At 42.0% G+C, this 13,339-nt stretch overlaps 1 protein-coding gene across 4 annotated transcripts in view; it reads left to right on the top strand.

Moving 5' to 3' along the window:
- Positions 1 to 1,878, top strand: part of LOC114446963 (signal-induced proliferation-associated 1-like protein 2) — a 74,613-nt gene extending 72,735 nt beyond the window's left edge. For all 4 annotated transcript variants that reach the window (XM_028422884.1, XM_028422883.1, XM_028422882.1 and 1 more), the window contains one exon: positions 66 to 1,878. In XM_028422884.1, coding sequence (XP_028278685.1) covers positions 66 to 212 — 147 coding nt within the window. In that variant the 3' untranslated portion in view covers positions 213 to 1,878. The remainder of the gene's footprint in view (positions 1 to 65) is intronic.
- The last annotated feature ends 11,461 nt before the right edge of the window (positions 1,879 to 13,339 follow it).

The following is a 13,339-nucleotide window of genomic DNA, read 5'->3' as shown; positions in this document are numbered from 1 at the left end:
ATCAGCCTCTTTTCTTTTTTTTTCATCCATTCACGTTTGCCCCACGTGTGTTTTTGTGCATTCAGGAGAAAGAGGATAAGGCGATGTTGCAGGAAGAGGTGCAACACCTGAGACAGGACAACATGCGACTGCAGGAGGAGAGCCAGACGGCAGCGGCTCAGCTCAGGAAGTTCACAGAGTGGTTCTTTCACACCATCGACAAGAAACCCTGAGAGGGAGAGAGACAGAGAAACAGAAGGGCAGGGAGAGAGAGAGCAAGATGGCAACTCCTACTTAGGACTCCCAGATGATCCACAAACAAATAAAATAGAAAACAGACCATTACCGGCCCCAAGAGGAATCAAGACTCTTTAAAAAGCCCCATGCTTAGGAGACTGTGGTGCAGCCCCCGTGTGGGAGACTTGAAACCCTGATCTGGACCTTTGGATGCTCCTCTGTCTTGAAGTGCAGGGCTGTTTAAACGGTTTCTCCATCCTGGCAAACGACACTCTTGGGAAACCTCCTCATCTCCGGCGCTGGAGAGAAATAGAGAAAGGCACCCCCCCCCCACCACCACCACCACAGGGGCCCCGCCTGAGTCCCCGGGATCTTCTTACAGTAGTGGAATGTAAAGCTCATTTACTGTAGTCAACATATAATCTACCTACGTATGTCGCGTCAGTCTACTGTACTGTATACTCAGCTGTACTGTATCGTACTGCACACACTGTCACACAGCTGTTTCTGTGCCGGCCTTCACGGACACAGGAAAGTGGAGAGGCGAGGTGAGGGGGAAGGAGGGGAGGAGGAATGTACTGGACATAATGAAGTGGTACTTACTGTCTGCTAGCACCAAGAGGAATCCACATGTGGCAGAGGGAGGGGGAGGGGGGAAAATGAATGTAGCTCAACTGAGACCTTTTTTTTTTTTCCTCTGGTTCCCAAAGTCACAAAAGTTTTGAGGATCAATGTTTTTTTCTTTCTTTGAATTAATTCCAACTTTTTGTTTTTTTGTTGTTCCTCTGTGTTGTAATGTAGGGTCACATGGCAGTAATTTTGATGTTTAAAGGTGCTTTTCCCTACACACACACACACACACATTTGTCGGTAGTTTCCATTCACTGTCACAATGTCCTAGCAATAACAAAGTGGTAGTTACAAAACTGTTTTTTTTTTTTGTTTTGTTTTGGTTTTTTGAAGAAGTTAGCACAACGTGAAGCGTTCCTGTGGAGAAGCAGTTGTATTTGACATGTATTTATAAAACAGGAAGAGACTGTGCCTAAAACTCTTGGTTGTAAATGGATTGTTTCTCTCTTCATTTTGTTCTCTTTTTATAAACACATGCCTTGTCTGTGGCTCACTGATAGAAAACCCATGTGTGTGTGTGAATGTGTGTGCGTGTGCGTGCGTGTGTGCGTAGTCTTATCACAGCAAAATGTGTTCTTATGCAGTGGTTTCTAGAGCATTAGAGCAAACGCCAGTGAACCACACTTACAATGCCAAATGTGTTTATTTCTGTACATATCTGCCACAGAAGTGTCTTGTATTTAACACTATTATTTAAGCTTATTTAACCTAAAGTTGTTTATTTTATTAAGGGTATTTGGTTTTTTTTCTGCACTAAGGAGAGATAAAGCTCTGTGTATGTTGTAAAGTGTGTAGCTTGCCAGGGCAACAAAAAAAAGAAGAAAAAAAGACTATATATTTAAATATATAAATGATGATTTTGGAGATTCCAACATTTGGATGCTGCTAGATTAACAGTTTTGCTGGTTTGTATGCTTTTAAAAATGTCTCTCTCCATAAACGGTCTCATCCCTGGTGGGACTTTGGTCGCTTTTGTTTGTTCGTTTGTTTTTTTTTGTTTGTTTTTTTAAATAAATGTAGTTGTAAAAATAATTGTGTGTCTTGTGCTTTTTTTACGGTCACATTCCCAACTGAAAAGTAGTGATTTGAAGTTTTACAGATGCATCCTTTGCCCTAGTTTTGTACCTTGCAACCAGTGCTGCTGCTGCCTTAAAGAAGTAGTTTGGCATTCTTATATCTGTAAATAAAGAAGCTGATGCCAGAGGACGATTAGCTTAGCTTAGCATCAAGACAATTCTAGAACAAACTGCCCTGATTTATAATCAGAGGAGCCTCCAGGGTTTGAAAAAGAAGCCCAGGTTAACAGGTTCTTATTAGGAGTCCAGTTTACCAATTCATTGAAATAATTGTGAAACACATGAAATAAATAAAAAAATAGGTTTTATTAAAATGAATAGTATTTCTGATTAAAATCTTAAATATGTCAACAATGAAACAAGAAAAAAAACAATGTATATAAGGTGTTATATATGTTTAAAAACGGGTATTTTGGCTAATAGATGTGACGAATGTGCTTCTCTCAAGCGTACAAGTAACAGGAACATGAGGCGTTCACGTGATGCAATGTGACCAATCAGAGCCTGTTAATGGCGTACCGGTTGTTGTTGGGCCAACGTCAAGGTGGCTGCGCGCTAACTCTGTTTTGCTGCTTATTATTGGGGTTTTTTATGCTAGAGAGCCTGATATCTCAACTTCTTTGTCGCTGTGATAATCGGCGTGGGGAGCGAATTTGCCGTGGATTGATTACTGGACTGTGTGTTCTGCAAAGGAGACGAAGGAAAAGGTAAGTTGCGCTTATTAGTCGCTATGGCGCTAGCTTAGCCTGGTAGCCACATGAGCTTTGCTAAACACCGGTTTGAAATGATGCATTGCTGAACTCCCGTGTCCCTGTTTGTTTAAAAGCTGAACCTGGATTGATGTGTGTGTTGTATGTTGTGTGTGTGTGTGTGTATGATGTTTGAACCTCTTTTAAGTCGAGGTAGAAGGTGCATATGCTAATGATAACATGGAGTAAAAAGGCGTTCAATTTATGTGTTGTGCTTTGTGAAACTTCATATTAAGGTGTTAAAATACATTTTTCTCTCTCTTTTATCTGAGGGTAAGTGGTGGTAAAAAGAAAAATGGGAGATGAGTAGTTCTAGTATAGAAAAGTACTGGTCCAGCCAGTTTATATTATATATATATTTATAAGTTCAGTTGATGGACAATGAGAATAGTCATAATGATCATTGAGATGTTTTTATTACGGTAACACTACTTTGGCCTATACAGTCTGGGTCTTTTCCTTTGTGTGGGTTCATGGTTTTAAGATCTGTATGAAGACTTCTTCTGCCGGGAACCTCAATGTTCTGTAAAGGTAGAGGAGGACCTCAGTGGTCATGGTGAACCATCCCAAACAACAGTTGTGATCCTGTGTATAATTTGGAGATCTATTTTGTGAACTGTTGATTAATACTTTATGCGTTCATAGATGCTCTGTTTTTTCACAATATAATACTCATCGTCACTGTGACTTCATCATCTTCTCTGTGGATGCTTCACCATTTACATTTTTTGAGTCTGCACTGGACTGCCGTTCAGTAAGGCTCAGAAGTGCTAAGATGCTTTTTCTTCCAGTCTTCATGCTATGCTAAGCTAAGCTAAACTGTTCAGCATTCAGTTTGTTGTGAAGACATGAGAGGGTCAGTCCGCTCTGCAAATGCTTACTTACCCTGTCTACTTGATTGGTGGCTGTAAATCTATCAAATCTATCCTAACATGTTTCATTCTGCACACTTATGATACTTACAACATCTGTTGGTTAAGTGAACTTTAAAACATGCATTTCCAAACATGCCAACACTACACTGAATAAAAGGGACAAGAGAGCGCAGATATTTTGACAGGAAGTCATCACATTTTGTCAAAATAAGATTTGGACTGCATTGTAGATATACATCTAAGGGACCCAACGTGTGCTTTTAAGGTGGAACAATGGCATGTAATTAAAAACCTGAGCCAAAGAGAACGTGTTCATCAGCTGCTGATACCTAAACAAGAGACACACGCTGCTCCGTTAGTGGAAAACAAGGATAACGACCTTTCTCTATGAGACTTTTTTTATCCTCTATTTTGTAAACAGCAGGTGTGCACAGACTTTCGAATGGAAATATGAAACCATAATGTGTTTGTGACTTGATTCCCTGTGAGGTTGGGTGCTTTAAATAAATGACAGATGTTGCTTTCACTGCAGAGATGGCAAAAGCCTCGCTGAATAATTAATCTTAAGCCTTTTTTTGGGTGTGCAGAGAAAAAACAATTAAATTTGTTTGCTACTTCCTACACAAACCTAAAGCCTGCAGCTGCTGGAGTGCTCCAATCTATCACATCCTCTGGGGGCTGGTGAGCACGCAGCTGCACTGGATTGTGGGTAAAGCTGATCTGGCCATGTCTTTTTTGGATGCATTTCCTCTCCCCATTGGGTTTACCTGTGAGGGAGCTGGTTCAGTTTTGCACCTCCTCCTCCTCCTTAGCAAAGAGTTTATTAGAGGTTATGCAGCCATACCAAATGTGAGCACTTTATGAATGAACCTAGAGGTCATATATTGGCAGGCATCTTGCTCTGACTCTCCTGGGAGACCTTTGCTCTCTGTGTGACCTCTCCATCACACCCCACCTCACCAGAGGTGCCGACAGGCGCCTGGATGGTTGTGTGTGTGTGTGTCTGGACGAACTCTGGCCAGGAGCAGCATGCACTGAGATGAGGTAGTTAATCTACATGTGTGTGCATGATGCCAGGACAGCAGATGGGAGCTCATGCTGGCACAAAGTGAAAGTGTTGCCTGTTTCAGGAGGAGGAGGAGTCCAGGATGCATTGTGGACTTTGACCAGCAAGTAAAGAGAGGTGCCAAATGACTCTGGCAGCTGAGAGATCTGGAGAAGTATCGGTAGATGGGGGGCAGCCCGAGAATGAAGAAGCTGTAGCAATGGATGCACAGGACTGATCCAGTGTTACTGCAACATGTTGAAATTACATTAGCCTTGCAAAATATGCTGACAAGCAGTAAAGTTAGACCCAATCCAATAGGCCGACAATCTCATCTAACTAAATGGCAAAAGCTCACAACCACACAAACCCTATTGATTTCTGATATTTGTGCATGTCAGCAGTTAAAAGAATACACGCTGGCTGTTTCTTCTCCGCTCAGGAGCAGCGGTCATCCTCCACTTCACAGATTTGTTGCTCATCACACATAATAGCATGCGACTGGGACGCAGTTGTCCCGCTTCCACAGTCCCACAGCAGATGCTCCCCTGCTGTGAGTGCCACCCTGGTAGTGATCATGTTACCCAGAATAGGGTCCAGTGTGCCCAAAGCACAGCTGGCACAATGCAGGGGGAGAAGAGGGATTTTATCGACCGTGTGTGTGTAGGTCAGCATCTAGTCACCGCCTGCATAATATCAAATATCAGTATCAGCTTCAGCTTTCAGCTTTCCACAGAAACAATGGATTAAATCTGTCTTTCTGGTGGATTAATGTCAAAATCTAGTCTAGGACTGCAGGGTATTATTTATAAATATTAGAAATTCTTCATGCCGTGTTTTACCAGAATGTTACATAAACACAACACTGACATCCACTCAGGTTCTCATCATGGGGAAAAAAAAGCCTCAACCAGTCTTGCCTTTGGCTTTTTCAAACACAATCTCAATTGTGTTGTGTGTCTGTGAGGCGTAACGGCAGGATTACCTTTCTCTCACCTGCACTGCTTATCTGCAGCTCATCTCTCCTCTGCAGGCACTTTGAAATACCCCCTCACTCACAGGGGAGCTGCATCTCACACACAGCACAAAAGAAAAGCAAAGAGAGGTGAGGGTAAAAAAAAAAAAAGCAAGGGGATGAGATCCTCCAAACCAGCAGGCAGTCATCTCTCTCCTCCATCTGCCTCCCAGGTCCCCACGGGCCGTCACTATCTGTCACTCAAGTTGCAGGTGACCACCCTCATAGCCGAACCCAGTGAAGGGCGACATCTTATAAGCTCCTTTCCCCCCCTGCCTGCCCGTCTGGCCTCAATAGAAATCAGAAAGGGCAAAGTAAAATAAAAAAATAATAATTTTCCAGAAAGGTCATTGCTGGCAGAAAAGCTTGAAGTCTCTCATCAGACATCCAGCAGGAACAGGAATCTCATGTGTTGTAGGTGTAAGAATAAAAAGGAGGCTCATGTCCTGTGTTTTCTCTGCGTGTGTTGTTTCGGTGCCAAATTAGATAAAGAGACAGGAACAAATAGATAAGACGGGGCTGCTGAATTATCTTCATTTGCCAAGATGTCCTTGTCTGCTGTCCTTTTCAGCCTTCGAGCAGCAGCGAGCTTTGATATCGATTCTCAATCGGCTGCTTCCAGTGCAAACAGCCCAGGTTGAGAGGAGGTATTCAAGAGGAGGGGGCAGAGTGGGTGCGTGGGTGGTGGTGGTGGTGGTGGTGGTGGTTTGAAGGAGTTCTGGACCAGATCTCCAGGCTGACTTGTTCTTTTTCTTAAATCTATGTTATTGATTATGCAAAGTTGCATTCGTCTGGGCCTGTGTGGCTGAGTAGAAGGCTTGTTTTAGAGGGTCATGGGAATATTGATGTCTGGAGGGTGAATAGTAGGTGTGAGGGCGGGGGGTATAGTACCGAATAACAAACAACCCCCACTGACCCATCATCAGGAATAAAAGCTTAACTGGAGAAGCAATCGATCCTCCGTGTGAGAGGAGGAGACACTGAAGGTCAAACGCAAAATGTGCTTGGACCTTCCTCGCTGACACGCTGAGCTCAGGGAAGACTGATGCCAGAGTGCATTTACCGTCGACCTGGCGAACTCAAGTCACTCTGTACAAAGACGTGCATGCTGGGTCCACGTGCACGCATTTAAGAAAGAATAAATACATCCTAGAAAAACAGCATTGTTCATGTCCTTTGGTCTCAAGGCTGCCCTCATACCATGATGGTCACCCAGTTTTTCCATCTTACTCATTCCATATGCAGTTACACTGTATATCCTTAAAAAACAGATGGCTATATTTTGAACTGAGGAGCAGATGTAAAAAGTCAAATAAATGTCTTAACTGGAGACCATTTCCCTGCAGCACTATAAGTTCTTATTTCTTTTTCCATACAGTCAAAGAACTTCACATGACAAATAATAATAAAGGAGTCTCCAGCCACATGCAGCACCTTAGTCTTAATATCAGCATTGCACTGCACAAATGACTCATAATAATTACAAGATGTATGATACGGACTAATAAAAATGCATCAAATGTATATATAGGATGAATAACAATACAACTTTATGAGGGACACAAGTCCTACTGTGGAGTATGGAGCTCAATGTCATTGAAAAATACCCAGTACTTGTTGTTCTAGTGCAGACCAACCTCCAAGAAGAAAGAAAAATCATGCTGCTAATGACATTAAATCTTTCTGTACTTTACTTCTGCTAATTTCATCCTCTGGCATTCTTACCGTGAAGCTGATCGTGGATGACTCTCCTACCTCACATGCCAGATGGTGACATTTATACGTCTTTATTCACTATGTCAACAAAAGTAATAAACGCTCATCTCTGACGCCTAATAAAACATTAAAAAAAGGGAAGATTCTGATTTGTGATTTTAATTAGTCTGCTTAATAGCAGGACTTTATGTTCACCAGGAGCAATGAAGCAAACACTGAATATTGGTATTTTCCTGAATAGTTCATTAACCGGTTCAATAAGTACAAATTAATGTTCACTTCTTCCTCTCCCAGTGACAGCTCATTTATGACGAGGGAACAAAGCTCCACTATTACATCCTATTGTAATGAGGGATCACTCTGACTTGGATTACTCAGCTGAATTTTACATTAAAATAACATGTGGTCATTTTTATTATTTTTTTAATTTGACGTCACAGTAATCACAACAATTTAATATTAATATGAATGAAATAATCAGACAAAATGTGATGCTGAAAACAAGGCTGAAGACTTTAGCAGCTCAACACGTCTGTGAACAACATTGTGAGGTCGACCTTGGTCATTATTTTCTATTGATTGCTTATGCAGTCAATAATATACAACATCATTAGGTTAAAAGCATTTGCATAAAAACAGTGATCTGATGAATGACCTTCACTCTCAGGAAAAACTCACACAGCTCTGATCCTCTGATGTGCTGTGCTGTGCTGTTTACTTACTCACTTTCTTTGTTCCCATGTGAGACATAACGCTGTGACGACTGCTCACCGTGCTGCCTGCGTAATTTATGTGTGTAATAACAAAAGCTGTGGTGATCCATACGTCAAGGACGAGCTTCCAGTGCGTCTACAAATTCAGTTCTAAAGAGTATCCTCATGCCACCCTCCCTCACCCAGCTTGTCTGTGTTAATATAATGTAGTATTTTTAATCTAGTTTTCCTTTTTAAATAGCCAGCGTGTTGGATTTACTGTCACCTAGTGTGAGGTCAGTGTAGCATCCTTCCTGTAAACTTTCAAAATCTTAAAGCAATTAGGTGCCTAATTACAGGCCATATTATTTAGATAATAACCATAATCAGGATTTAAAATAACACAAGATGACTGGACAATTTGGTGGCCTCTGTGTTTGTCCTTTTTTTCCCAGGATACAGAAACACAATGGCAAGCAGTGCGTTTGATGTTGTGTGGTTGTTAGTCAAACCTTTTGTAGGGAAGTTTGAAGCAGGCCAGGCTTCTCAGATGATTTGAGGATCAAAAAAGGAATTTGAGAGAAGGGATGCAGAGGTTTTTTATTTTGTTCCTTTTTTTTCTTCCAGTCCTTCAGCTTATCAACAAAGCCAGGTACCAATCTTCCTTCCTTCTTTCACTGCACTTCTCTCCTGAATATTGTTATAGAAAAACATTCTTTTCCTTGTAGCACCTGCTTTTCTTGGGTTTGCGGTTACTGTAATTGTGCCCTGTCTCATGCAGCCTCTAATCATCAGCCTCTATCTGCACGCCATGTGACAAAGTAAATGGACCAAAGAGCGGAGAAAGAGTAACGCTGAGTGCATGCGTAAGCCTTGTGGCAGGCTGTTGGTGAGCAGCTGGAGGAGCTCAAACCACAGAAACATCTGGAAGGAGCAAGGTCAGGTTTCTGTCACACCACAGTGCAACACAGGGCCAAAGGCTGAAACGGCAGAGCCAGATCAGCACGGGTGAAAAGTAACTAAGTACTTTTTATAGAATACTCTGCTTGGGTTTAGATCTGACTTACTTTTTTTAGACTTTTTTTACATAGATACTTTATTGATCCCCAGGAGGAAATTCATGAAATTTGAGTTTAGTGTGGTGTATATTTATTTCCAGTCTCCACAGATTTATAACACTTCAGATTACTCGCATATTTTGTGCCACTTTAAAGTGATTCACTTCAGCTGACTGACAGAAATGTTTTCGCTTGTGTGTACAACTCATTGTTTACCATCAGCCCTGTTCCTGTCAGTCTTCTTTGCTGAATTTCTCACCAAACAAAGACAATAAATAAACAGCCCGAATAGAAACCTCATGGGACATTTTCCATCAAGTTTTACCTCATTTTGAGATAAGCTTTTTTTTTGGAGTAGAGGCTTTAATTTACTCCATTTCATCCCAGATTCTATGTATAGCTGTGACACCCTGGTTAAGATTCAACTTTAAGGAACATTCTGTCACCTAAGACTTCTGTAGACATCGTCACTTTGGGAGCATTGGTGGGTCATGTGTTGTCAACACCTTATTTGACCTATATATGATAAATATCATGTTTCGTCTCCTGCAGCTGCAATCAGAGCATTTTTTTCTTCATCTTTGTGGACAGTCGGGGATAATAACAGTGTTTATTACAGGAAAGTGAGGCTAGACTTTAATGCAACAACAACACATTTTGTGCAACTGTGACTCAACAGTGTCTTGGACTAAAAAGGCTACACCAGGTCGCTCCAGTGTTGCTACTGATAACACTGTCTGTTGCTCTTCAGTGTGCACACAAATACAGAGATCAGGTCAGATGGGTTCATTGATAAAAGTAAAAACAGTATTTGCATAACTACGAATTACAAACATGACAATACAGTGCATAGACGTTGGTCGATTGTCATATGTGTCATTTCTTCACATTCTCTATAATGTGATTTGATGTAATGAACAATGTTAAAGTGGACGCTCTAATGGTTCTGTGGTCTGAGGAATTGTTAATGCAGCATTCTGGGATGGATTCATTATGTTGTAATTTTCCCCACTCCAATTTTACACACATGAAGTGCTAAAATTAGCACTTAAATTCCTCGTTAAGTGAGAAAGAGCATGACTTAAAGAAAGCACAAAACAAAAGGCGACGGCTCCTCCCATCACACTTCACTCTAGTATCACTTTTTCTTGCCAGACGTTCTGGCACTCTGAGGAGTGGGAGCATTATAACAAGGATGAAGCCAGACTTTAAGTCTGGCTGTTGATGGGAACAAACATCCGCCCTGTTCCTCCTACGCTTCACACCAGACACACAACACACAAGATCTAATGAACCACCATCTGGCACTACGGCAGACCTGGGCGCCTGGCCTGCACGGGCATCTCACAAAAACAAGTTCCCAAATGGCCTCACCACCAAAACACAAACTGACAATGGCAAGCTGGGTTTGGATTCACATGTTGGCAGCCAGTGCAGGTTAAGAAACGATACATTCAGTATTGTTAAAGTGTAATTAGTTTGTGTCAGGTTAGTCGTCTGGGAGCTGAAACATCAGAGCTGTTTGGTGGCTGTTTCTAATCAAGAGCTCACGACATGTGTAAGCATTGTGCTAACATATTTATGGCGCTGCTAAATCCTCATTTATTCCGATCAGCTGTATAAAAAAAAAAAAAAAAAAAAAAGGCCAGGTAATGGCAATGTGTGCTTGTTGCGTCATAAAAGAGCTGAAATGAATTTCTCTATGTGCATAAAGGCAAAGTGATGAGAGATCACGATACGGGCGGCTGAAAGTTTGCACATACAATAGGTCTAATTCAGCTCACAAAGGCAGCGCATTGTGTAGTGGAGATGTGAGCGATAGCAGAAATGAATAGCAATTGAAAGGTGTGAATGGCATCTCTCATTAAACGCAAACACGCAGAGAGGAAAATAATCTTCTGATCCAGACGATGCGTGCTTGTTTTAGTTGGACTTTCACACTGCTTCCGTGTGTGAGAGTCAGAAAGAGCTGTCAGCTGCAGAATCACTGCAGCAGGAGTCCTTTTCTCTCATTGCAGAAAGGAAAGGTCTCTTTATGTCTACCTACACTTCTGCCAGGGCGCAAACCAACTCTCCAATGTGAGGTTTGTTGTCACCCTCCAGGCTGTGCCGATGCTGGGTTTCCACGGCGACGGAGGCGTGAAATGTGCCCAGCAGCCAGGCTGTACAATATGAGTAGCCACTCTGCCTCCATTCCTTTGTCTTCTGTCCGTTCCGAGAGGAATGTCTGGCGAGCAGCAACACACAAATCAATACGGCCTGGCACACACATACATGCTGTAAATTCCTGAGGCCCGTAGAGCTCCTCAGGCCTGTTTGAGTGCTTCCAAAGCAGGGATGAGGAAGGTGAAGGGTCACCAGCAAACATGGATCAAAAACTTTTAAAACAACCATTCAGAACTCAAGCTTTAAAAAAAAAAAAAAAAAAAAAACAACACTGGCTGTACCAACAAACAGAAGTCCCTTTAGTTGACTGGTTGCTGCCTGGGTGTGTGACTTGTTTCCTTTTTTAAACCACCAGCTCAGCAGTGACTCTAATGAACTGCTTATTGTCTTTGTGTAAGAGCCTGCTGCTGATTAAATGTGGTCATGGTTACATGAGTCGTCTTGACTTCTTGGTCTTTGCCAGCTGCTTTTTACTGAGTCTAAACCCTTCCACACAGGCCTATTAGCAAATTCTTCTGCGGGCTTAACGTCACTTCTGAGCAGTGGGTGTAGACATGATTGCTCATATTTGGGCATTTCACCAAATACTTCAAGTAAAATATTACACTGTGTGTAAGCTATACAGCGTTGGATAATCCTGATTTAATTTTGGTTGGCTGATTAACATTAGGCTTGCTGTCTCTTGCTATCTGTTTGCTAGACATTTCTCATGGGGGCTTTGTTACAGTTTAAGCACAGTATAGGTAAGAGAATTATCCTGCATTACAGTGTAACTGATCTGATTTCAACTGGGAACTTTCTCTCTCCCTCTCTCTCTCTCTCTCTCTCTCTCTCTCTCTCTCTCTGTTTCATGCAAACTTCTCCTGATCAAGGCAAATAGGAGCAGTGGGGCCGTTGCTTTGTTGTGCTTGTCAGTCCGCTTCACTGTAATGAAGTAAAGAGCGAAAAATTGAGTTAGGTTGGTTTGATCAAAGACATCATGTTCCATCAGAAACCTGAGAACGTTGATGCAGTATTAAACCAGGGAATTATGCAGACGCAGAGACTCTTTTTCTCAAGTTTAGAGACTTTGTTGTACCATCTGCTAGCAGCAGATAGTAGAGGGTGATGAGTCATGCAGCTCATGCACATACAGTTCAACTCTATCAGTGATAATGGTGAAAGTCTGAAGTCAGTAGCTGTTGTGGTGTTTCTGTTTTGAGTAATAAAGATCGAGTACCTCAGTCTTCCTGCAGACATCCTCTTCCCTGTGGAGTCTTAAAAACATGGCCACTTTAAAGGGGAAGAAAACAGATGATGAATTTGCATCTGTTTACCGTCTCCACTCAGGAGGGCATTAGCAAGATGCATGTTAACAAACAACAGAACAATTCATTGCCACATAGCTGCACATCTTCCTAGAATGGAAGGATGACATGAGGTTTTACCTCTAGAGATCCAGAAACGATCTGTAATTTTTGAGGCAGTTTCTAAGAGATTTCTCTACATTTTTAACGATGAGTGAGATTTATGGTTGGCTAAAAGCACAGCAGTCAGAACACTGCAAACATCCAGAGGTTTCCAGGCAAGTTACCTTTTTTTTCTAATACCTACCTGGAACAACGTAGTATACTGATCAGCTAGAGGGGGAAAATCAAGACGATTCAGCGTGGGGAGCAGACAAGATGAGCGCACTTTGGTGGGGATGGAAGGATGGGAAGGAATGTGGGTTTGAACTCATCCAACATTGACCCAGTTCTCGATTTGAACAGTCAGATTACCAGAAGGAGCTTGTGTGTCCTAAAACTGTGATAAAAGAAAATTTACCAGGTATTCTAACATACCATCATTATGTTGTGAGTGGCATCTTTATACTTTACTCTTTATGTTTAGACACAAAACGTTCATATAAGCCTGTGGGTAATGTGATATAATGAGGTTAGAAGCAGCCGACAGTGGGCCGATAATAGAGTCCAGCCATCTCTAACTATGGTTGAATTAGTGTGGAGTCTGCAGACACAGGCAGAGCACCAGGCCAGCTGAACGGGGCTGTAGTAGAGAGGGTAACTCATGAAGACAGTTAGAAAGAGCAGTCAATGTTCTGCAGTGTCATGTTGTGATC

This window comes from Parambassis ranga, chromosome 15 (assembly GCF_900634625.1).
Source record: "Parambassis ranga chromosome 15, fParRan2.1, whole genome shotgun sequence".
NCBI classification, from domain to species: Eukaryota; Metazoa; Chordata; class Actinopteri; family Ambassidae; genus Parambassis; species Parambassis ranga.
Note: the sequence above shows the minus strand (reverse complement) of the source record. Positions and strands in the feature narration are given on the sequence as shown.